The sequence below is a fragment of the Microcaecilia unicolor genome, chromosome 5, assembly GCF_901765095.1.
Source record: "Microcaecilia unicolor chromosome 5, aMicUni1.1, whole genome shotgun sequence".
Classification (NCBI taxonomy): domain Eukaryota; kingdom Metazoa; phylum Chordata; class Amphibia; order Gymnophiona; family Siphonopidae; genus Microcaecilia; species Microcaecilia unicolor.
In genome coordinates, this window is record NC_044035.1 from 106390962 (window position 1) to 106413451 (window position 22490).

Consider the following 22490-nt stretch of genomic DNA (forward strand, 5'->3'; position numbering starts at 1 on the left):
GGGGGTATAAAACACTGCCCCTCACCTTTGAGTAGTCTCTCAGGTATTCTGAACCACATTAAAATTGTTAGACCCGCCCAGAGAGGAAGTGAGACGGAAGGTGGTGGAGCTGAAAGGTCAAAAACCAGGAAATATAAAAGGCAGGGCCAGAGTGGGGTTACGCAGGCCCAGCGAAGGAAGAACTGAAGCCCCAGCGTATGCCTTTATGAAATACATTTAGCTACGGTGACCTGTCTGATTTGAAGACTTGGAAGCCTTGTTCTGAGGTCTGACTGGTGCCAGACCTGGAAACCTAGAGAAAGAAGCTTACAAACTGTGTTTGGGACATGGCAGTCACATGCTACAGACTGTGGTTTAGGCCCTGTTGGCCACAGGCTCATATTGAGACTTTTCATCATATTTAAGAGACTTTACCTGATCCTGTGAAGTAACAGACTTCAGATTAAGTGAACAAAGTGCTTGCTTGCCTTTTTTAACAACCTTGTCTGGCTGTGTTATTTTGAAGGCCTGCCCTCAACCTTCACTCATAGCATCACATGTTGTGGCAGCAGTGGGATTTGGAGCTTATCCTGCCCGAGGAAGCTGGATCCTTGACCTCCGAGGCTCTGGGCCTATCAACGATACTATGCCAGGACACCAAACAAAAGGGGTTAGCCTTGCTCTAGTTAGGGAGGGATGTACAGTTAGTGCCAGACAGGCAGTTTTTATTTTTGTTTTCCTCGCTTAGTGCATGTTTCTGGATGAGGTTGCTACAGCAAAAACATGGAGAGACTACTCCAGGCCCTAGTGGAAGGCCAGCAGCAGCTGCAGCAAGTAGTACAGAGGCAATGGGAGCACTAACAAGCCTCCCAAAGATCTATGGAAGCCCAGCAGAGATCCCTTTCCCAGGTGACATAAAGCTTGCAGTCTCCTAGGCTGGAGTGATGGAAGCCCTCATCCCCACAAACGTACTACTCTCCCTTACCCTGGTCGCAGGGTCCTGACTGCCCCACCTGTTTCAGCTGTGGGGGAAGAGGTCATATTGCTACGGACTGCCAAGATCCAGCTGAAGATGCCATGGATGTGAACTTGGTAGCCACACACAACTGCAATTTTGTACAAGCTTTCCATCCAGAAAGTGGAGGAGTGGCACAGGCAGCTCCTTGTGACTCTGGGCAAGTCACTTAACCCTCCATTGCCCCATGTAAGCCTTTGAGCCTGCCATGAGTGGGAAAGTGCGGGGTACAAATGTAACAAAAAAAAAAAGTAGGAATTGTGTATTACAAGCACTAGTGGACTCCGGCAGTGTCAAGACACTTGTTCGGAGACGGACAGTCAACCGTCTGCAATTGAATTACGAACGGACTGTGTTCCTGGCATTCATGCAGGGTGACCAGAGGCAGTACCCGACAGCTGAAGTGTCTCTTAACACACCTGTTGGGCAGGCGCTCAGTGTGCAGCATCGGCATGCCTGACTCAAGGTGCTGTTTTAGAATTTCCCCCTTTGTGAAAAGTCAGCCTGTAGTTTTCTGCCGCTGAACCTTGTAGCTTCTCCAGAGAACATGTCAGGGTTCACTGAGGAAAGCAGCACTTTCTCTACAAATGCACTGAGATAAGCAGGTTGTGGATCTTTTATGACACGTCTATTTGGGACAAATTTTCTAAGATGTTAAGGCCCTTTTACATGAGTTAAAATAGAGGCAGCCCGTCTAAGTCAGCGATATTCAGCTAAGAGGGTTTTTAGCTGCCTGAAATAGGCACGTACTTTTGGCAGCATAGATACTATAGGAGGTCTCATGCGGAGAGGAGCATTTTGAAGGCATATTTGAGCACTTTATACACACATTTCAGTATTTATTTTAAAGAGCACATGTATCATTCACTCTGTTAACAGCCCTAATTTTTTATATGGAGGAGTGGCCTAGTGGTTAGGGTGGGGAACTGAGGAACTGAGTTCAATTCCCACTTCAGGCACAGGCAGCAACTTGTGACTCTGGGCAAGTCACTTAACTCTCCATTGCCCCAGGTACAAATGAGTACCTGTATACAATATGTAAGCCGCATTGAGCCTGCCATGAGTGGGAAAGCGCAGGGTACAAATGTAACTAAAATAAAAATGCCAGCTTTTAGAAACATATAAGGGCTCACGCACACACCTAGCAGCTTAGCAAACCTCCCCCCTGATATTCAGCTGGCGGAAGGCAGCACTTTTACTGTCCTCTGCTGGCATTAAACCTTGATAGTCAATGCTGGTCATATCCGTTGACCGGCACTGAATATCCGATTTCATTTTTGACTGCAACAACTTAACCGGTGAAGCCGATATTCAGCGCTAACTGGTTAAGTGCTTAGTGGTTAATGACAGGCCTGCAATTTATGGGATCTACTTTATATGCTAAACATAGCCAGTTTTGTGCTGAATATTCACGCCTAACTGGCTATGTTGTGTGATATAGCCGGTTAGTGGCTAGCTGCTAACTGCGGTTATTCAGGTAGAGATAATATCTGCTGATTATCCACGGTTAGGTGCTAAAACACTATTTAATGCCCAGAAGCCCTTCCTGGCAGTTAAATAGTATTGAATACCAGGTCCCCTATGTTTACATACAGTGTAGGTAGATGTCTTGTGTTTGCAAATCAGTTTGTTTTGTCTGGTTTAAAAGCGTAGATCTAATTTTGCAGCTTGGTTTCCTACTGAAATTGTACTCATAAAACCTAAAGCTGTCTGTATTTGTAAATTTGAATACTGGTTATTCAGGAAATCTGTCTGATTCACCATTGGAGATAATGTGTAATTTTGTTCACTGCTGGTGAAAATCAGAGACATTTCATAGGTTTTCAATGTGGTCTTCTTCCTTATTCTTTTGTAGAATTTGAGGAACGGATTAGATCTGACTTTAAACCAACTTCGTTTCTTACAAGTTGCCAATACAATTGTGTGCAATACTCAAGCTGTGGAGAGTGACAGAGAAGGATCACTCACAGGCTTGAATGCTAGCTTTCTCAGGGAGAAGGGTCCTTAATGACTGACCTGTTTAGGGAACTAATTGACCCAAGAAAGATTAGAAAGAAAAGCACAATTTAGAAGTCTCCAAGGTCTAAAGAAGACAAATGATAAGAGAGCCATCATGTGCTCTGCAGCTTTCACTATTGATACTTGAGAGACCACTGAACCCTTTAGAGCATTACACAGTGATTTGCCAGGGCTGCTAAAGGCTATCTGTAACCTGAAAAAGACCAATGGTTGGGCTCATTGTTTAACTACTGTGTCAACCCTGATTCAGAATGTATATCTTTTTGATCTTGTTAAAACCTAATAAAAATAAGGATACAAAAAATATCTACTACCAATTTAATAAGATAATGAGAGAATGACACACCAAACCGAGTGCTTATCACAGAGGGAGTGTGGGGGGGCAGAGAGCAGACACTTCTGCACTAATCAGTGCATCTACATTACATGTGGTAACAGCAGTTAGCATATCTGGGTTTAAAAAAGGTTTGGACAAATTCCTGGAGGAAAAGTCCATTGTCTGCTATTGAGACACACATGGGAAGCAACTGCTTGCCCTGGGATTTGTAGTTTGGAGTGTTGCCATGATTTGGGTTTCTGCCAGGTACTTGTGACCTGGCTTGGCCACTGTTTGGAAAACAGGATACTGGGCTAGATGGACCATTAGTCTGACCCAGTATGGCTACTCTTATGTTCTTATTGATAAAATGTGCACTGAAATTGGTACTAAAGCAAAGAAGTGTGCATAAATGTAAAAATAAAAATTCAGAGGCTGTTTGGTAACGTCTCAAGACTAGGATGCTGGAATCAGAGAGAGACTAATCCAGGACCTTCAAGCAAGCGAGATTGTTTCATTGGAAAGAGGTCAGAGACCCTTGGACCCAGGACTCTTTCACCAGAGTCTCTGTTCTGGAGCCTTTAAGTCAGAGAGACTCTACACTAAGGCCCCCATGACAGAAAAGCTCTGTTAAGAGACTTCCAAGTCAGAAAGACTGCCCCATGGCCTTGGGACTTCTATGCCAGATTGGCTCTGCTCTGGGACCAATACAGTCTACCTAGGGGGGAGGGGAATCTGAAGCAGTGACAAGGAAGGGGAATGCTTCAGATATACTGTTAGTCCCAAGTTCACATTTTTAAAGTAGGAGGAGATAAGAGGGTTCCTGGGGGTCTGCCAGCCTCCTCCAGTTCAAATTTATTTTAAAATCCATGAGGAGGGAAAATCTAGGCAACTAGAATTAGGGCTATTCTAGTAGTGCATAGATTTGGCGCCCAAGTGCTGGCACTGAAAATCAGTGATACCTGCCTTTCTTCTTCCAACCTGATCCTACCTCTGACTGTGCCAACTTTTTATAGATTTAAATTTAGGATCCTGTAGGACGACAGGCTTATAAATGTTGGTGCTCAACCCTATTAATTTTACTAATCATTGAGAAAAGGAATATAGTGTTGCAACACAACAAAGAAATTTTGGACAAGGAATTAGTCAACATCAAGTAGAAAATATCACTGGATGATTTCGATCAACAACATCTTCACTTTAAAGAGTCTATGGATAAATTTAAAGACAACATCAAGAAATTAAAGTTCAAAAAATTATCCAGAGACCATAAGGATTATCAAGATGGTAGAGTATATCCATGGATGTGGAAAGAACGTCAAGAGAGTTCCTATACTCAGCCCAAACACGTTGGTTTTAGAGATGCAGCAACAAGTTCTAGTTCAAGCAGTAGTGGGTCTTCTGATGTTTTTTTAGGATCCAATCAAGAAAATCGCACAACAGGTTGACAAACAAGAAACAGAGGAAGAAGCAATTTTTCAACGAGAACACAGAGAGGATCACGTCGGAAGTAATTAATCTATCTTCCAAATCATTATCCAGTACAGAAATTAGCTTACTATCCAGAGGTTTGTCGTTTGTGCCAGCTGTCAATTACAACCCGTTTTAGTTCAGGGTCAATTTGGAAAAATTTTTGAGGACTCTACAACTAAAAATCTTTTTTGCTGGGAAAAAGAATATGTATGATTCTTCTATCATAGCTCCGAAATCGACCTGGACTCCTCCTATCCCTATGGACCCTTTAATTCGGCTTTTCGCACCCTTGTATTAAGAGACATTGATGACCATTTCAGTAAGGAATATTGGCGGTTTCATGACAACCTCAGTAAAAAGGAAAGGATTGCCATGCATGGTTTACAAGGTAGAACGGACTTGGTGATAAAACAAGCCGATAAGGGTGGTGCCATTGTGGTATTGGATCAGGATTCTTATATCAATGAGATCAACAGACAACTGTCGGATAGGACCACTTACCGCAAATTGGACATTGACCCTACTGTAGATCTTCTGAGTAATATTAAACATCTGACTGAGTTGGGTTTACAACAAGGTTTTCTAACAATGAAGGAGTTCAAATTTTTGAACAGGGAATATCCGACGATACCAGTTTTTTATGCATTACCTAAAATACATAAAAGTTTACAAGCTCCACTTGGTCGTCCGATTATTTCGTCTAGGAGTTCAGTTTTAGAAGCATTATCTTCATTCATTGATATAATTTTGAAACCTTTTGCAAACAGTTGCCCTTCTTATGTGAAAGACAGTACTCATTTTTTGACTGTACTGAATGATCATAATCATTTGATTAAGGAGGACATGCTTCTAGCAACTTTGGACATAGCAGCATTATATACGTCAATTCCTTAGACTGAAGCACTGGACACTATTTTTGAGATCTTGGAAACTAGAATTAGACCACACAGAATTCCAACACAATTTTTGCTACAATTAGCGGAACTTGCACTCACTAACAACTATTTCCTATTCAATGGGGAACTGTATTTACAAATTTCGGGCATTGCTATGGGGGCAACTTTCGCCCCCTCAATTGCCAATTGATTTATGGCACGGTATGAAAAGACATGGCTAAATAATTCTGCTTTCAATCAGCATATAGCCATGTGGAAACGTTACATCGATGGCGTTTTTTTTACTTTGGTATGGAGATCTGACATCGCTAACTCAATTTATGCTGTGGCTCATTTGAACATCAAATTTACACATGAATCCTCTACTAGGAATGTGCATTTTTTAGACATTGATGTTACCATTGTCAATCATAAATTTAATACCAAGATTTACAAAAAGTCCACTGATAGAAATACTTTTCTTCAATATCAAAGTTGTCACCCTATAAAATTGAAGAATAGTCTGCCTTTTTTGCAGTTTTTAAGATTTAAAAGAGTCTGCGAAAATCAGGATGATTTCAAGATGTGTGCCAGGAACTTTCAGAAAGATCTAGCTAGACGGGGTTATCCTGACAGGGTGATTAAAACAACGTATAAAAGGGCAAAACACAATAATAGAGACCTTCTGCTGCAAGGTTCTTCAAGACCATTGATGGATTGTAATAATATCAACACCTTTGTAATACAATTTTTTAAAGGTGGAGATGGGATGAGGAACATCATTAAACGAAATTGGTCCATTATGCAAACCCATCCTATTTTGCATGATCAACAGGTTAGGATTGCCTTCTCTAGAACACGCAATTTAAAAGAGATTGGTAGTCCTGCCAATCTAACTTCTTTGATTCAACATAGTGAAGTGGGGGGGACACAAGAAATGTCAACACTGCAAAATGTGCAGTATTACTTATGAAGTGACTGAGTTTAGAAACCCTGTAGATGGTAAAATTTATCAATTGCATTTTCATACTGATTGTCAATCAACACATGTCATATATATATTCTCACTTGTCCTTGTCAAAAATTTTATGTGGGCCGGTTACATCATCGCATCACGGAACACCGTTCATGTATTAAATTGAACAAGAAAGGTGCTCCGGTAGTAGCGCATTGCCAGGAGAAAGGACACACTTTTGACTCTTTGAGGTGTTTTGCTATTGATCATGTTCCACATAACATCCGGGGAGGGGATAGAAACAAGATCTTGATTAGAAAGTAACAGAAGTGGGTTTATTCATTACAGTCTTTAGAACCACGGGGTTTAAATTCACAAATTGAATGGTCTGCATTTTTTTGAATTTTTTTGAATCTGTCTGAAGTTTATTTGATAACATTTTTCTGAAGTATACTTAACGATGTATTAATAGAATACTTCTCTTTAATTAAGTTTTGCCAGCTCAATTGGGGCTATAAATATCGTAATACTTCTTCCGGTCGTTGCTTTCACTGCTGGTGTCACATGAGTATGGGACACCATTTTGTAAGGTTAGTATTTATGCGTTTTCATATACTGTTTTTTTTTTAGCTATCACTCACATTGAATAAGTTTTGTGTGGTATTGCTCTCTTGATTGTAGGTATCGTGATTTGCCAACAGTTACTTGGCCTCCTGAGGAAGCTTACATTGCATAGTGAAACGGAGAGCCCCGTTGGGCAAGATTGAAAGCTAAGTAACATCAGTATTTTTGTTATAATGATTGAGTATCACGATTCAGAAGTGGGTTTAAGGATATAGTTTACCCCATATATATCTCATTGCATATAAGTGGAGTTTTTTTGTGACCAGTGATAAAAACGGAGTCCAAGCAATGCTGGCGTTTGAGTGCACTGAGCACAGTATCGCCATGCAGTGACTTCTGAGGTCTATTTTTCTCCACTTTAAAATGAAAAAAGAATGGATACCACACTCTATATTAATTGAGTTAGCGTGTTTAGGATTAAGTTGGTTTAGTTCAGCTCATTATTAACTCCTGGCTCCACCCAGAATCCTTGCTTGGACTGTCCCAGAAATGCCCTGCTAGTGCTGAGACAGTCTGTCCAGATACTTAGAGGCACTATCCGGGTATATGCTGCTGAATATCTGGGTTTGGCTCAGTCAGAGTGAAATAACCAGTTAGGACCATCTCCTACCTGGGTATCTCCCTTTCAGTATCAGCACCTCCATGTCTGCGGCAGTGCAGAAGTGTCTAGCTCTGTTACTCTAACTGCTCTGGTAAGACCTATCCCAGAACCCAAGATTCTCCATTGCCCCTCCTGCCTTGGCAGGAATTTTTACATAGACATTTGGGTTGCACAACGGTTGAACAGGCAAGCACTGAGAGAAAGTGCCAGGGGCATAGCACCATCTTATGGAAAACTCACCTGTACCCCGACCTGGTGACTTTGTGTTCAAAAGATAATCTTTATTCTCTCACTCTGTGCAGACTGATCCTTAGTATGTGATTCTACAGATGGATACTGTATATTCTAATATTTTCCCCAACAAAAATGCAATCTTTAGTTCACTCCATTTTAATTAACTTCTGTTTTATTTCTTTTTCTTTCCTATATATAATGGTGATTTATGTAAGAAAAAAGAACCCTTGTTCTGATAATAATATTCCAAATGTTTCTTAATCTCTTAACAAACAAAGGATAGACTGTGTTCTAGGTTGATTTAATCCCAAGCATCGGTATGAAGGAAAGATATTGGATGGAATCCTGCTAAATAATGTTTTTATTTGATGAAGACAGCTGTGCCTGACCAATCTACTGAAAAGGCCTGTCATACAGAACCTTTAACACTGCTACCCAAATAAATATAGCCCAGAAAGCCCAGCTGAGTGATTATCAGGGGCATTTTTGAAAGAGAAGGGCGCCCATCTTTTGACACAAATCGGGAGATGGGCGTACTTCTCCCAGGGTTGCGCAAATCGGCATAATCAAAAGCCAATTTTGGGAGTCCTCAACTGCAGTCCGTCGCGGGGACGACCAAAGTTAATGGGGGCGTGTCAGAAGTGTAGTGAAGGCGGGACTAGGACATGCTGAAGAGATGGGCGTCCTCGGCCGATAATGGAAAAAAGAAGGGCGTCCCTGACGAGCATTTGGTCGACTTTACTTGGTCCATTTTTTTTCATGACCAAGCCTCAAAAAGGTGCCCAAACTGACCAGATGATCACTGGAGGGAATCGGGAATGACCTCCCCTTCTCTCCCAGTGGTCACCAACCCCCTCCCACCCTAAAAAAAAAATTAAAAACATTTTTTGACAGCCTCTATGCCAGCCTCAAATGTCATACCCAGCTACATGACAGCAGGCCCATCCCCCCCCTACCTGTTACACTTGTGCTGGTAAATGTGAGCCCTCCAAAACCCACCGTACCCACATCTAGGTGCCCCCCTTCACCCATAAGGGCTATGGTAGTGGTGTACAGTTGTGGGGAGTGGGTTTGAGGGGCTCAGCACACAAGGTAAGGGAGCTATGCACCAGGGAGCTTTTTCTGAAGTCCACTACAGTGCCCCCTAGGGAGCCTGGTTAGTGTCCTGGCATGTGAGGGGGCCAGTGCAATACGAATGCTGGCTCCTCCCACGACCAAATGCCTTGGATTTGGTCATTTTTGAGATGAGCGTCCTCGGTTTCCATTATCGCTGAAAACCGGGGACGACCATCTCTAAGGACGACCTAAGAACGACCATCTCTAAGGTTGACCTAAATGTTGAGATTTGGGCGTCCCCCGACCGTATTATCGAAACGAAAGATGGACGTCCATCTTGTTTCGATCATAGCAGTTTCCTCGCCCCTTCGCCAGGACGTTCATAGAGATGGGCGCCCTTAGAGATGGTCGTCCCTGTTCGATTATGCACCTCCAAGTTAAATTTATACATAGTTTACAAACAGGCTTATTTTCGAAAGAGAAGGACGCCCATCTTTCGACACAAATCGGAAGATGGGTGTCCTCTCAGGGTCGCCCAAATCGGCATAATCGAAAGCCGATTTTGGGCGTCCCCAACTGCTTTCCACCGCAAGGATGACCAAAGTTCCTGGGGCGCGTGTCGGAGGCGTAGCGAAGGCGGGATTTGGGTGTGCCTAACACATGGGCGTCCTCAACCCATAATCGACCCTGATGAGCACTTAGACGACTTTACTTGGTCCTTTTTTTGTTACGACCAAGCCATGAAAAGGTGCCCAAACTGACCAGATGACCACTGGAGGGAATCGGGGATGACCTCCCCTTACTCCCCAGTGGTCACTAACCCCTCCCACCCTCAAAACAATTCTTTAAAAATATTTTTTGCCAGCCTCTATGCCAGCCTCAAATGTCATACTCAGGTCCATCACAGCAGTATGCAGGTCCCTGGAGCAGTTTTAGTGGGTGCAGTGCACTTCAGACAGGCGGACCCAGGCCCATTTCCCCCCCCCTACCTGTTACACTTTTGTGCTGGTAAATGTGAGCCCTCCAAAACCCACCAGAAACCCACTGTACCCACATCTAGGTGCCCCCCTCCCGTCACCCATAAGGGCTATGGTAGTGGTGTACAGTTGTGGGTAGTGGGTTTTGGAGGGCTCAGCACACACCCCTAGGGTGCCCGGTTGGTGTCCTGGCATGTGAGGGGGACCAGTGCACTATGAATGCTGGCTCCTCCCATGACCAAAGGGCTTGGATTTGGTCATTTCTGAGATGGGCGTCTTCAGTTTCCATTAACGCCGAAAATCAGAAACGACCAATTCTAAGGATGACCATCTCTAAGGTTGACCTAAATTTCCAGATTTGGGCATTCCTGACCATATTATCAAAACATGGGCGTCCATCTTGTTTCGATAATACGGGTTTCCCGGCTCTTTCACGGGGACATCCTGTGAGGACGTCCTCAGAAAAACGTGGGCATCCCTTTCGATTATGCCTCTCCACGGGATTTAGAACTTGAAGCCGGATGAATGTTGGCCCTGATATTTTATATAATTTGCATACAGGGGTCACCATTTAAAGCCAATTCTATAAAGGCAACACAGATGACTATTCCCCTCATTCTACAACAGGTCACCTAAATTTAAGCACTATTTTCATGCAGTAGCACGCCAAACCCCTATTTTGTAATTATGTGCTACAATGGCTTAGTGCATAAATGCAAGAAGGGCATTCATAGGAGAGGGGCAAGGGTGTGTCATACATTTGGAAAACAGTTATGCGGGCTGCTTTCAGAATACTGTAAATTGCACACATAACTGTTGCATTTAGGCACCCCAATTTACATCATCCCTAGGGAAAGAGAGAGATGGTGGATGACTGGGGGGGGGGGGGGGGTTAGAGGAGATGCTGAACTGCATTAGAGAGGAAAGAGAAAGATACAGAGAGGGGATACTGCATGGCTGAGGAGAGGGAAAAGAAAGAAAGGAGATGTTGCATGGCTGGGGAGAGGGAAGAGAAAGAAAGAAAGAAAGAAAGAAAGAAAGAAAGAAAGAAAGAAAGAAAGAAAGAAAGAAAGAAAGAAAGAAAGAAAGAAAGAAAGAAAGAGAGGAGATGTTGCATGACTGGGGAGAGGGAAGAGAGGAGATGATGCATAGCTGGGGAGAGGAAAGAGAAGAAAGAGAGGAGATGCTGCATGCCTGGGGAGAGGGAAGAGAAAGAGAAAGAGAGGAGATGCTTCATGGCTGGGGAGAGGGAAGAGACGAAAGATGAGATGCTGCATGGCTGGGGAGAGGGAAGAGAAAGAGAGGAGATGCTGCATGGCTGGGGAGAGGAAAGAGAAGAGATGATGCATGGCAGGGGAGAGGGAAGAGAAAGAGAAAGAGAGGAGATGCTGCATAGCTGGGGAGAGGAAAGAGAAGAAAGAGAGGAGATGCTGCATGGCTGGGGAGAGGGAAGAGAAAGAGAGGAGATGCTGCATGGCTGGGGAGAGGAAAGAGAAGAAAGAGAGGAGATGCTGCATGGCAGGGGAGAGGGAAGAGAAAGAGAAAGAGAGGAGATGCTGCATAGCTGGGGAGAGGAAAGAGAAGAAAGAGAGGAGATGCTGCATGCCTGGGGAGAGGGAAGAGAAAGAGAAGAGATGCTGCATGGCTGGGGAGAGGGAAGAGAAGAAAGAGAGGAGATGCTGCATGCCTGGGGAGAGGGAAGAGAAGGAGAAAGAGAGGAGATGCTGCATGGCTGGGGAGAGGGAATAGAAGAGAAAGAGGAGAGATGCTTCATGGCTGGGGAGAGGGAAGAGAAGAAAGATGAGATGCTGCATGGCTGGGGAGAGGGAAGAGAAGAAAGAGAGGAGATGCTGCATGCCTGGGGAGAGGGAAGAGAAAGAGAAGAGATGCTGCATGGCTGGGGAGAGGGAAGAGAAGAAAGAGAGGAGATGCTGCATGGCTGGGGAGAGGGAAGAGAAAGAGCAAGAGAGGAGATGCTGCATAGCTGGGGAGAAGAAAGAGAGGAGATGCTGCATGGCTGGGGAGAGGTAAAACAGAGACACAGAGAGAAGCCATAGGTGCACCTATGCCAGTTTATGCAAGTATTCTATAAGCACACTTACATGCAGATATGTTCGTATAGAACAGACTCACTGCCCGCACAAATACAGTGCCTAAATGTTGGCGCCCTGTCAAAGAATTGCCTCCTATATGCCACTGTGAAATAAGAATCTCTATATATAAAAGACACCACCAACGTTCTAAATGAAGCCTCCAGCCGGAAGTGTGAAGGGGGAGAGATATCCAGTTTCCCCATGAGTGTCTGCTCCGCCCTCACTCTCTCTGTAACACAAACAGTGAAGGAAAACACAGCAAAGCACGAAATCAAATCGCTCTCTCTGTAACAGTGAAGGACTCAGAGGGGGGAGGGGAGAGAGGGCAGAAGCCCTCACTATCTCTGTAACACAAACACAGCACAGCAAGAAACTTAACACTGAAGGACTCGACTCCGAGGGGGGGAGGGGACAGACAGCACAGGGGAAGGGAGAGAGGGCAGAGGGCAGGGACACACACACTCCCACATGCACACAGAAGAAAACCTTGCTAGCCCCCGTTTCATTTGCATCAGAAATGGGGCTTTTTTTTACTAGTCTCTGTGGTGTATTTTGTATTATAGATATCACTAACAACAAAACTGATTGCTCTAATGATTCTTTGTCCTCTTTCTTACTCTATTGATTGCATTATTCCTGCATCGAAGTCACTCTCCCAATTTTCTGGTCCTTCCCTATATTCATTTTTTTTTTAATGCAAATAGCTATAAAGTACTGAAAACTCCTATTTGCAAATATACTTCTGGTGACTTTGCCACCTGAACTTTGGATTCATGGTTTAGGGTAATAGTTTTCATCTATTTTTCAGGCCAGGACATGCCTGATGGACGATCCCCACTTATGTGATACACTGCACACATGACCTTCACTGACCTTTGGTCTGACACAGTATGGTAGTTCCTACGAATTAAATGTAAACATGCTCTGCATCCACAAAAACCCTATCTCCCTCCCAACAACAGGTACAGATCAGAACTAGCACATTTTCCCACGGAAGTTACCATACAAAAGCGTGTATATATTCTGATTCTCGTGCCTTCTGAGTAACAGCAACATAAATGTCTTCAGTAAAGGAATATTGTAAAATAATACAAAACCTGAAAAACTCCTAACTCAACAAACATATAGCAAGCCTATGATTCAAACAGCAGGAACTCTATCTGTGAATAGGCCACCCTATAAATATTATATTGGGCCCTAAATCATCAATACCCCTACTACAGGTAAAACAGAACAAGTGGTACTGCTACAGATCTCTTCACAGAAACTACATGCAAACAGAGTACCACTCAGTCAAATGCAAAATACAGACAAACTCTCACCAAATGCAGAACAAGGGATCACAATTTAGAAAAAGAAATATGAAGACAAAAATTGAACTGGGAATCTCTATAAGACAAAATAGGAATGGTACCACAACATGGGATAAATAAAAACAGAAATGCATTTCCTCTTGTACTGAACAAAATACAAAAACTTCCATAATGCACATTTCCCACAGCTAACATTAAATTTAATATATGAAAAATAAAACACTTTTTCTATCTTTGTTGTCTGGGTTTATTTTTGCATGCATGTTGGCCCCAGTTTCTCTTTTCTGATTTCCTGTCTTCAGTTTTCTTTCCAGTGAATGCTTTCCATTTGTCTTTTCTCCACTTTCCTCCTGTTTTCTTCCATTTCCTCATTACATCTGTCTCTGATATATTTCTTCTTTCTTTTCTGTCTGCCCACTGAAATTTCACCCTCTCACTCTTCAATCTTCCACCTATATTTCACTTACCTTTCAACTTTACATCTCCTCCTCTCACCCCTAACTCTCTCATTTCTCCTGTCTCACACCTTCCCTGGCTTCCTATTCCCTTCTATTTTACCCACTCACCATTACTACACTTCTATCTTCTGTACTCACCATCCTCCTCTCACTTATTTCCTTGACAACTCTTATGAGTTCCCCCACATGGTTTCACCATGCCCATCATTTCTGCTCGATTTTCCTCCATAGACCCTTGTATACCAGCATCTCCTCTCTTTTTCTCTTTCTCCACCCACACTTGAAGCCCAGCATCTCCAGTTCCCCCCTCTCTCCTCCTATACTTGCACCCAGCATCTCCTTGTCCTCCCTTTCTCCTCCACCCCATTAGTCTAGCATTTCTCTGTCCCCTCAATGTCTGCTCTACTCCTATGGTACAGAATTTCCCTGTGCCCTCTCTTTTCCCCTCCACCCCTATGGTCCAGCATCTCCCCGTCCCCTCTCCCCTCCTTTATCCTCCATGGTCCAGCATTTCCCTGTCCAATCTCCTCTGCTGGTGCCTTCTTTATTTTCCCTGCTGAGCTGTTGATATCATGAGCCATGGGACTTGGGAGAAGGCAGGGAAAGACTTGTTTATTTGCTTGTGATTTACTTCAATGTAATTGGTAAAGTGGCTTGTGCTTCTGCTTTCTTTCCCTCCCAAAGTGGTTCCACTGTGTCTGATCCCATACGCAGTGTTGCAATGGTACCAGAAATAAATGTGCATTAATGAGGATTTGATTCATTTTGACCCCAAGATCATTCTGCTTGTTTCAAAGTACCCTTAGTGACTGCCTATTACTATTCATTCATTCATTTCAGGATACCCACATCTCTTTGGACTAAGGCAGGGGTTCTCAACCCAGTCCTCGGGACATACCCAGCCAATCAGGTTTTCAGGATACCCACAATGAATATGCATGAGATAGATTTGCATGCTCTACCTCCATGATATGCAAATTTGTCTCATGCATATTCATTGGGAGCATCCTGAAAATCTGACTGGCTAGGTGTGTCCTGAGGACTGGGTTGAGAACCACTGGACTAAAGTGATTATTTTAGAAGCACTATTCACCTTTTAAATGTGTGTAAATTGGCGTTTAGATGTTTATATTGCATAGATGTCTAACTCACAATTTTACAAAACCAATAAAACTGAAATGTATGCATACGGCAAAAGGGACATGGCCTGGGCGTCTTTTGGGTGGGATTAAGCCAAGCTAAAAAATTAAATGTATATTCCGTATTTCGGAAGGGGAATGCATATCTATGTTCCAAAAGATCGATTTACACCTGCTACTTGGGTTGTCCAGGTTTCAGAAAGGTCCTCATTTTGTGTAGTGCTCTACTGCAGGGATTAGAGGAGGTCACCCCCTTAATCCCTCAGTCGTCGCTGTCTCCCCTGAATGTGAAATTCAAAGGGATATTGAACAATAAACTTTTATGTTTCTAAATTGGCTAACAAAAATATTTTATGTTTTACCACACAAACGTATACATTGGCATTTCAGAATATAAACATTTATGTGCCTGTTTTGGTCCTGTTGATATTTTAGTTGTTCTAAAATGGATACTCTTGTTGCATGCAACTGGTGCACAGTCATCCATTTCTCCATGTATTTTAGAACAGGCTCAATGTTGGGAAATCCTGTTCTAAAATTCTAGCGGAACTTTACACCTGCAAACTTGGAAGTCTCAATTCCAATTTGTAACTCCATTCTAAAATGCCACTCCACATGTTTTCAGAAATATAAATGAAATAAAATTCAAATTTGGAATATTTGTTTCCACCTGTCTCTTACCTTTTCTCCTGGCTGGGGTCTCATCAGAGATACCTGATCATAACCTCGTCGAAAGAGAGCCCATAAAGCATCAAGTTTACCCTGTAAAATTGAGTTCATTGCAAATATTTAGTAACATAGTAACATAGTAGATGATGGCAGAAAAAGACCTGCATGGTCCATCCAGTCTGCCCAAAAAGATAAACTCATATGTGCTACTTTTGTGTATACCTTACCTTGATTTGTACCTGCACAGACCGCGTAAGTCTGCCCAGCACCATCCCCGCCTCCCAACCACCAGCCCCGCTTCCCACCACCGGTTCTGGCACAGACTGTATAAGTCTGCCCAGCACTATCTCCGCCTCCCGCCACCGGCTCTGCCACCCAATCTCGGCTAAGCTCCTTAGGATCCATTCCTTCTGAACAGGATTCCTTTATGTTTATCCCAGGCTGAAACAGTGAGTAATTAAATAACTGTTGAGCTCTAGTAATCCATAGAACCAACAATACTTACCTTTATTGGAGTGTACCATTTCCTTTCCAGCGGTACCTTCTGTGGAGAGTACTTTTTAGGTTTGGGCTCCCAAGGTTCATATTCTTGTTCTGGTAGTTTGATAACAGCATTTTTGGGTTTTTCTAGTTTAGCACCTTCTTCCGTTGAACCTTTATCACCCCATCTTACCTAATTAATATTAATATTAGTACATGTGTTATAAGTTGTATACAATTTTGTTATAATTTGTATACAATTTCTCTTTATATCTCAAAGTACTGTTAGTAGTTGTTTCGATATGTATATAGGGGGCTCTTGTTAGGGATGGTGAATCTGTACAACATCATTTTGGCTTGAAAGAATATTTACAAATTCCAGTGTGATTTTTTTTTTTTGTCCGCCTGTTCAGATAAATGGTGGAGTATTTTTTCCTCTTTTATGCACAGTACTGTGAAACGTTTTTGTAAACAAAAGTTTGCCAAATTAAGAGTTATCAGTTTGAGGACATGCCATGCTAACGTTGAGGGGAATTTTCGATATGACTACTAAGTCCGACTTTGGACGTTTTGCATAAAAATCTAAAATTCAAGTAGGGAATATAGCCATTTTTAAAACAGCAAAACACCTATCTTTTTTTTTTTTTTTTTTTTTTAATGGCCATTTGCTAGATGTTTTTGTGGTCTATACATTTATCTTTCTGGTCCATTAAAATAAAAAATAAAAAAGACATCCAAGTGAAAAACACACAAAATCAAGCCACTGGGATGTAGGAGATGCCAGCATTCTTAGTAGACTGGTTACACAGACATCCCAGCAAAGCAGTGGGTCACCCTAGGGGGCACTGCATTGCACTTCACATAAAAACTCCCAAGTGCATATCTCACTCTTACCCCCTTACATAGTATGGTGAGCCCTCCAAAACCCACTAAACGCTTACTGTACCCAACTACACACCACTACAATAGCCCTTGTGTCTGCAAGTGTCACCTATATGTGGGTAGAGTAGGTTTTTGGTGGGGACTGACATATTCCACCACAAGTGTAACAGTTAGAGTGGGATATGGGCGCTGCAATGACCACTAGGCGAATCCAGTGACCTGCTTGCTGCTCTAATAGCACTGTCCATAACCTCTGAGGTTGTCATAGAGGCTGATATGTACTGTTTCTTTTAAATCTTTGGGGGGTGGGAGGAGGTCAGTGACCACTGGGGGAGTAAGGGGGGTCATTCCTTTATTCCTCCAGTGGTCATCTGGTCATTTAGGGCACTTTTTTTGTGGCTTAGTCATTATTAAAACATGTCTATACCAAAATGTCTTAGATTTAGTTCTGGACGTTTTTGTTTTGTTCCACTATGGCTGAAAAATGTCCAAGTCTTAGGAAGGCCCAAACCCCACTGTTAACATGCCTCTGACACACCTCCTTTAGATTTGGACTCATTGCAGATGAACTGCATAAATGTCTGCAAATTGGGTTTCAAAAATACTGATTTGGTGGTGATCCATGGGGTGGAGATTGTGCAGAGCCTGGGAGGAGCTGAGACTTAACCATTTAGCAGTCATAATCAGAGTGCTAACTAATTACGGAAGCCATTAAAGCTAGGATAGCAAAAAACTGTGTTAACATTAGCAGCTGAGGTAACCAGGTGCCGGTCTGAATATTGGCTGGTGCCAGGTTAGCCTCCAGGTAGCGGCAGAGCAGTTCTGACTGTCCCCTTTTCTGATCCCTGTCCTACCCCTAGAACTGCTCCTGCTTTCATTCTCCTCTCCCGACCCCTAGAACAGCCCCTCCTTCCAATCTTCCCCCCTGAAAAAAGATAAATACAGGCACAAGCATGTGTGTGACACATGCATTTAGGCCTCTCCTCCAGCTCATTTAATGGGTGCTAAAATCATTAGTGTATGCTAAATGCTAAAACCATGTAAGTGCAGACTAAGGACTAAATTCAGTTAATGGCACCCAGAAATACATGCCGAGTGCTATTCTGTAAATGGCACTCCAAGCGCTAGAATCCGCACCCAACTTTGGGTGTGAGGATTTACACCAACTAAAACCTAGTGTAAATCTTCACACATACATTAGACGTGAATCCCGCAAATCTTATAATACTGCTCACATCTTTAGTGAATGCCTCTGACCCACCCATGCCCCTCCCATGGCCATGCCCCCTTTTCAGTTTTCTGCTAAAAGATTTGCGCGTGCGTCTTTACAGAATAGCACATAGCAAGATGCACGTGTAAATCCAAATTATTGTCAATTAATACCAATAATTGATTGTTAGCACCCAATTATTGGTGCTAAGGGCCTTATTCTATAAAGGCTATGCTCCTAAATTTATGCTCCTAAATTACGAATGTAATCTATATTCCTACATATATTTAGGAGCAAAAATTACGCTCCTAAATTTATGAGCATAAATTTATGAGCATAAATTATGCTCATAAATTTAGAAATGTAAATTTTAGGTGTGTAAATTTAGGAGCATAAACTTTGTAGAAAAAGGCCCTAATTGTATTGTTACTTAAGTAAATTGCATGCACAATTTTTTGTGCCATATATATAGAATATGGGGGTAAATGGTTTTTGCATATCCTAAAATATTCTTAGTGCTGGCAGAAGTGGCTCAGCATAAGCTAAACAAATTGAAATGAAAGAAAATATTTCTTGTATCAAAACAAAAAATATAAAATCCCCCAAACAAAACAAAACATAAAATCAATGTATTTCCTTAAGGAATTTCTCTTAATAAACGGAAATTATCATAAGATAATTTCCATTGTCGCAGGAAAACTCTTTACCTCCATTCGTTTAATGCCCCCAACTCCTCGGCCCCCATAATAAGAAGCATCTACAGTTGGCCACTTTTTCTTTGGTAGTCCGTCCTCATCATCAGATTCCTAAGAGAAAGAAGAAGACATAATTTTCTACGAGATGCAAGCGTCATGGTGTATTAGCAATATTTTAGCACTTTCTGAGGCATCAGCTCTGAAGACGACACTGTACAGATGCAAGGACAGCATAAAAAGGACTCTTGTGCTCACAGCTGCAACCTATCAGTTAGAAGCCATTTTTCTGTTAAGGGTGACCTTTATTTATACTCAGCTGCACACAAACCTTCAGCCCAGAATCTGCATCCAGGAGAACAGAAGGAGCTCTGTGTGTGTGTGAAGATCTACGTTCTACCAAGCAAGTAGCAAAGTCCGTTCACACAAAGGACAATCATTTACTGTATGAAGGAGAAGCAGATTAGATTTTCTCCAGGAACAGCAACGAATATAACCAAAAACAAACACTTCCCCCAGATTCTATACAGGTCGCTCAAATATGGGTGCTGATCCCAGATCAGCGCCCAAAATAATAACTTAATGGGCTCAAATCATTTAATTATTGGAGCTAACAAGCATTTAGTTGGCACTAATTATGATTTGGGTGCCAATATGGCTACGTGTTATTCTGTAACAACTGGTGCCTAAATTGGATGGCGCACAACTCAAAAGGGGGTGTGGTGATGGGAGGGGCATGGCGGGTCGGGGGCGTTCACAAAAGATGTGCACAGTGTTACGAAACAGTGAGGATTTGTGTCTAATTTGTACGCTAGGATTTACACCAGGGTTCAGCTGCTGTAAATCCTTGCACCCAAAGTTGAGTGCTGAATTTCACCTTTATAGAACAGTGTTAAATGCTGAATTTTTGGCACCATTCATAAAAAATTAGATGCCTAAAAGCTATGTGCTAGTACAGTATTCTATTAAGGCATATGGGCATCCAGATTGCATTACAGAAGAGAGCCTAAGTTGGCATTTGGGAGTCAATATTGAAGCGCCCATGTAAAAGGCGGGTGTAGATCTCAGCGACTCAGTGCTGGAACCCAGATGCTCAACTTACAGTATTCTATACGTTTGGTGCCTGTGATCTGCCCATGCCCCACCCACATTAACACCCCCCTTGCAGTTACACGTTAAAGCACTTAGGCACTATCTTATACATTAGCGCCTAAGGGGTCCTTTTATTAAGCTGTGGTAAAAAGGGGTGCCTGCGCTAGCATCAGTGTGGGTTTTTGATGTGCGCTGAGGCCTCCTTTTACCGCAGCGGGTAAAAGGCCGTCTTTTTTTGCTGGAAAAGAAATTGCCGTGTGGTAAGTGAACCACTTGCCGCACAGCCATTTTTTTTGGGGGGGGGGGGGGAGAGAAAATAAACCAGCGGTAACTGGAAAAAGTGCACACTGGGGGTGGGAACTATTGCCTGTTGCTGCACGCCAACCCTTTAATAAAAGAGACCCTAAGTGCAGTTAGACATCTAACTGCTGTTTACCCTAGTTTTGGTGCTTACCTACCATTTTGGTGTCCAAAGTTAGAAACCTAATTGGCGCCTATCTTATGGCGCAGTATATAGAACTGCTCTGTATGGGCATAATTCTATGAGGAACTGCCTACAATTAGGTGGCAAGAATGCACATAAATGCCAGCATTCTAGTCATGTATGCAGCTATGTAGACATATAGGGCCAGATTCAGTAAATGGTGCCAGTAAAGTTAGGTGCCATTAAAATCTTTGCTAAGTGCCAATTTAAAAAAAAAATCACTTAGCTCAAAGCAACCTTTACAGAATAGCGCTTGGCGTGGATTCCTTCGCCCAACTTTGGCCATGAGGACTTATGTCTGCTGAAATCTGGTGTAAATGCGAGTGCGCAACTAATGATAGTTGGACGCATAAATGACCCTATTCTATAACACTGCATCAAAATTTTGGGAATGCCCCTTGGTCCGCCCATGTCCTTCCCCCAGCCACATCCCCATTTTGAGTTGCGTGCAAGATGATTTAGGTGTGCAGTGTGATCTCCTGACATGTTCGGATGGTCATCTTTCTATGTTTTACTTTATTTTGGCAATTCCAAAAAGACAGCATATTGTATGCTGAATTGACAGATATCCCTGACGAAGACTGTGTTTGTCGAAACACGGCTCGTGTTGGGTTGTTCTATCAGCATTTTTTTTTTTGAAGAATACATTTTGATCAACCTGGACATTTGGGTTGGCTTTTTCCACTTCTTTGATTTTGTTGCGTGATAGAATAGTGCATAGATAGATCCATGCATTGGCGCCGACTCCGTGGGTGCTCAAGCACCCCCAATATTTCTCCGCTGGAACTGGAGGTTCCCCAGGAGCCAGCCCACTGCACGACCTCTTCTCCCACTCCCACAACAGTCCTTCGCCTGCCCCTCACCTTCCTGCATGCTGCCCATAACTTAAAAGTAATCTTACCGGGGTCCCGGCGGCAACAGTAGTGAAAGGCGAGCACCAGCAGGCTCGGCAAGTCGGCACTTCAGCCTGCCTTCCCTTCTCGTTGCTCTCAGCTTTGCCTCTGGTCCCGCCCTCATTTCCTGTTTCCGCAAGGGAGGAACCAGAGGCAGAACTGAGAGCAACGAGAAGGGAAGGCAGGCTGAAGCGCCGACTCACCGAGCCTGCTCGTGCTCACCTTTCACTACTGCTGCCGCCGGGACCCCGGTAAGATGACTTTTAAGTTATGGGCGGTATGCAGGAAGGCGAGGGGCAGGCGAAGGACTGTTGTGGGAGTGGGAGAAGAGGTTGGGCTGGAACTCGAGTCGGAGGAAGGGAGGGAGGGGCTGGAACTCGGAGGGGGGTCTGGAGCTCTGAGGAAGGAGGGAGGGAGGTATTGGGGTCTGGAACTCTGAGGAGGGGGGGCTGGAACTCTGAGCAGAGGGAGGGGGGCCTGGAACTCTGAGGGGAGGCGAGGGGAGGGGGAGAGGGGACGCGAGGGGGGAGAGAGGGGGAGAGGGGGGAGAGAGAGGGAGAGGGGGGTGAGGGGAGGGGGAGAAATGCACCACCTATAAAAAAAAAAAAATTAAGCACCCGCAATCATTTTGAAAAGTTGGCTCCTATGGATCCATGTGTAAGTCCTGATTGTTAATGGCTCATTAACTAATTTGTTTGCATGCGGATCTGAGATCTGCGTCCAAATTTGGGCAACCTTTATAGAATCCAGAAAAATCGATACCGAAAAAAATAAATGCTACGCACTATTCTATATGCGGCGCTTTGAGTTGGGTGTTGTTTATAGAATAGAGCCTAGCGCTGGGATCCAACCTTTTAGGCATGAGGATTTACATCAACTGAAACCTAGTGTTAACCCTGATCAGGCGTATTCTGTAACAGTTCGTGCAAATTCTTGAAATGCCCATGACTTACCCATGCTC

General features: G+C 43.3%; 1 protein-coding gene across 1 annotated transcript in view; it reads right to left on the bottom strand.

Annotated features, from left to right (window-relative positions):
* The window catches only part of LOC115470194 (anthrax toxin receptor 1-like), a 138004-nt gene that overhangs the window by 15645 nt on the left and 99869 nt on the right, over positions 1–22490 (bottom strand). Inside the window, exons 15-17 of the mRNA XM_030203156.1 lie at positions 19076–19174; positions 16302–16469; positions 15809–15889 (exon numbers count right to left, since the gene is read on the bottom strand). Of these exons, the coding sequence (XP_030059016.1) occupies positions 15809–15889; positions 16302–16469; positions 19076–19174 (348 nt within the window). The remainder of the gene's footprint in view (positions 1–15808; positions 15890–16301; positions 16470–19075; positions 19175–22490) is intronic.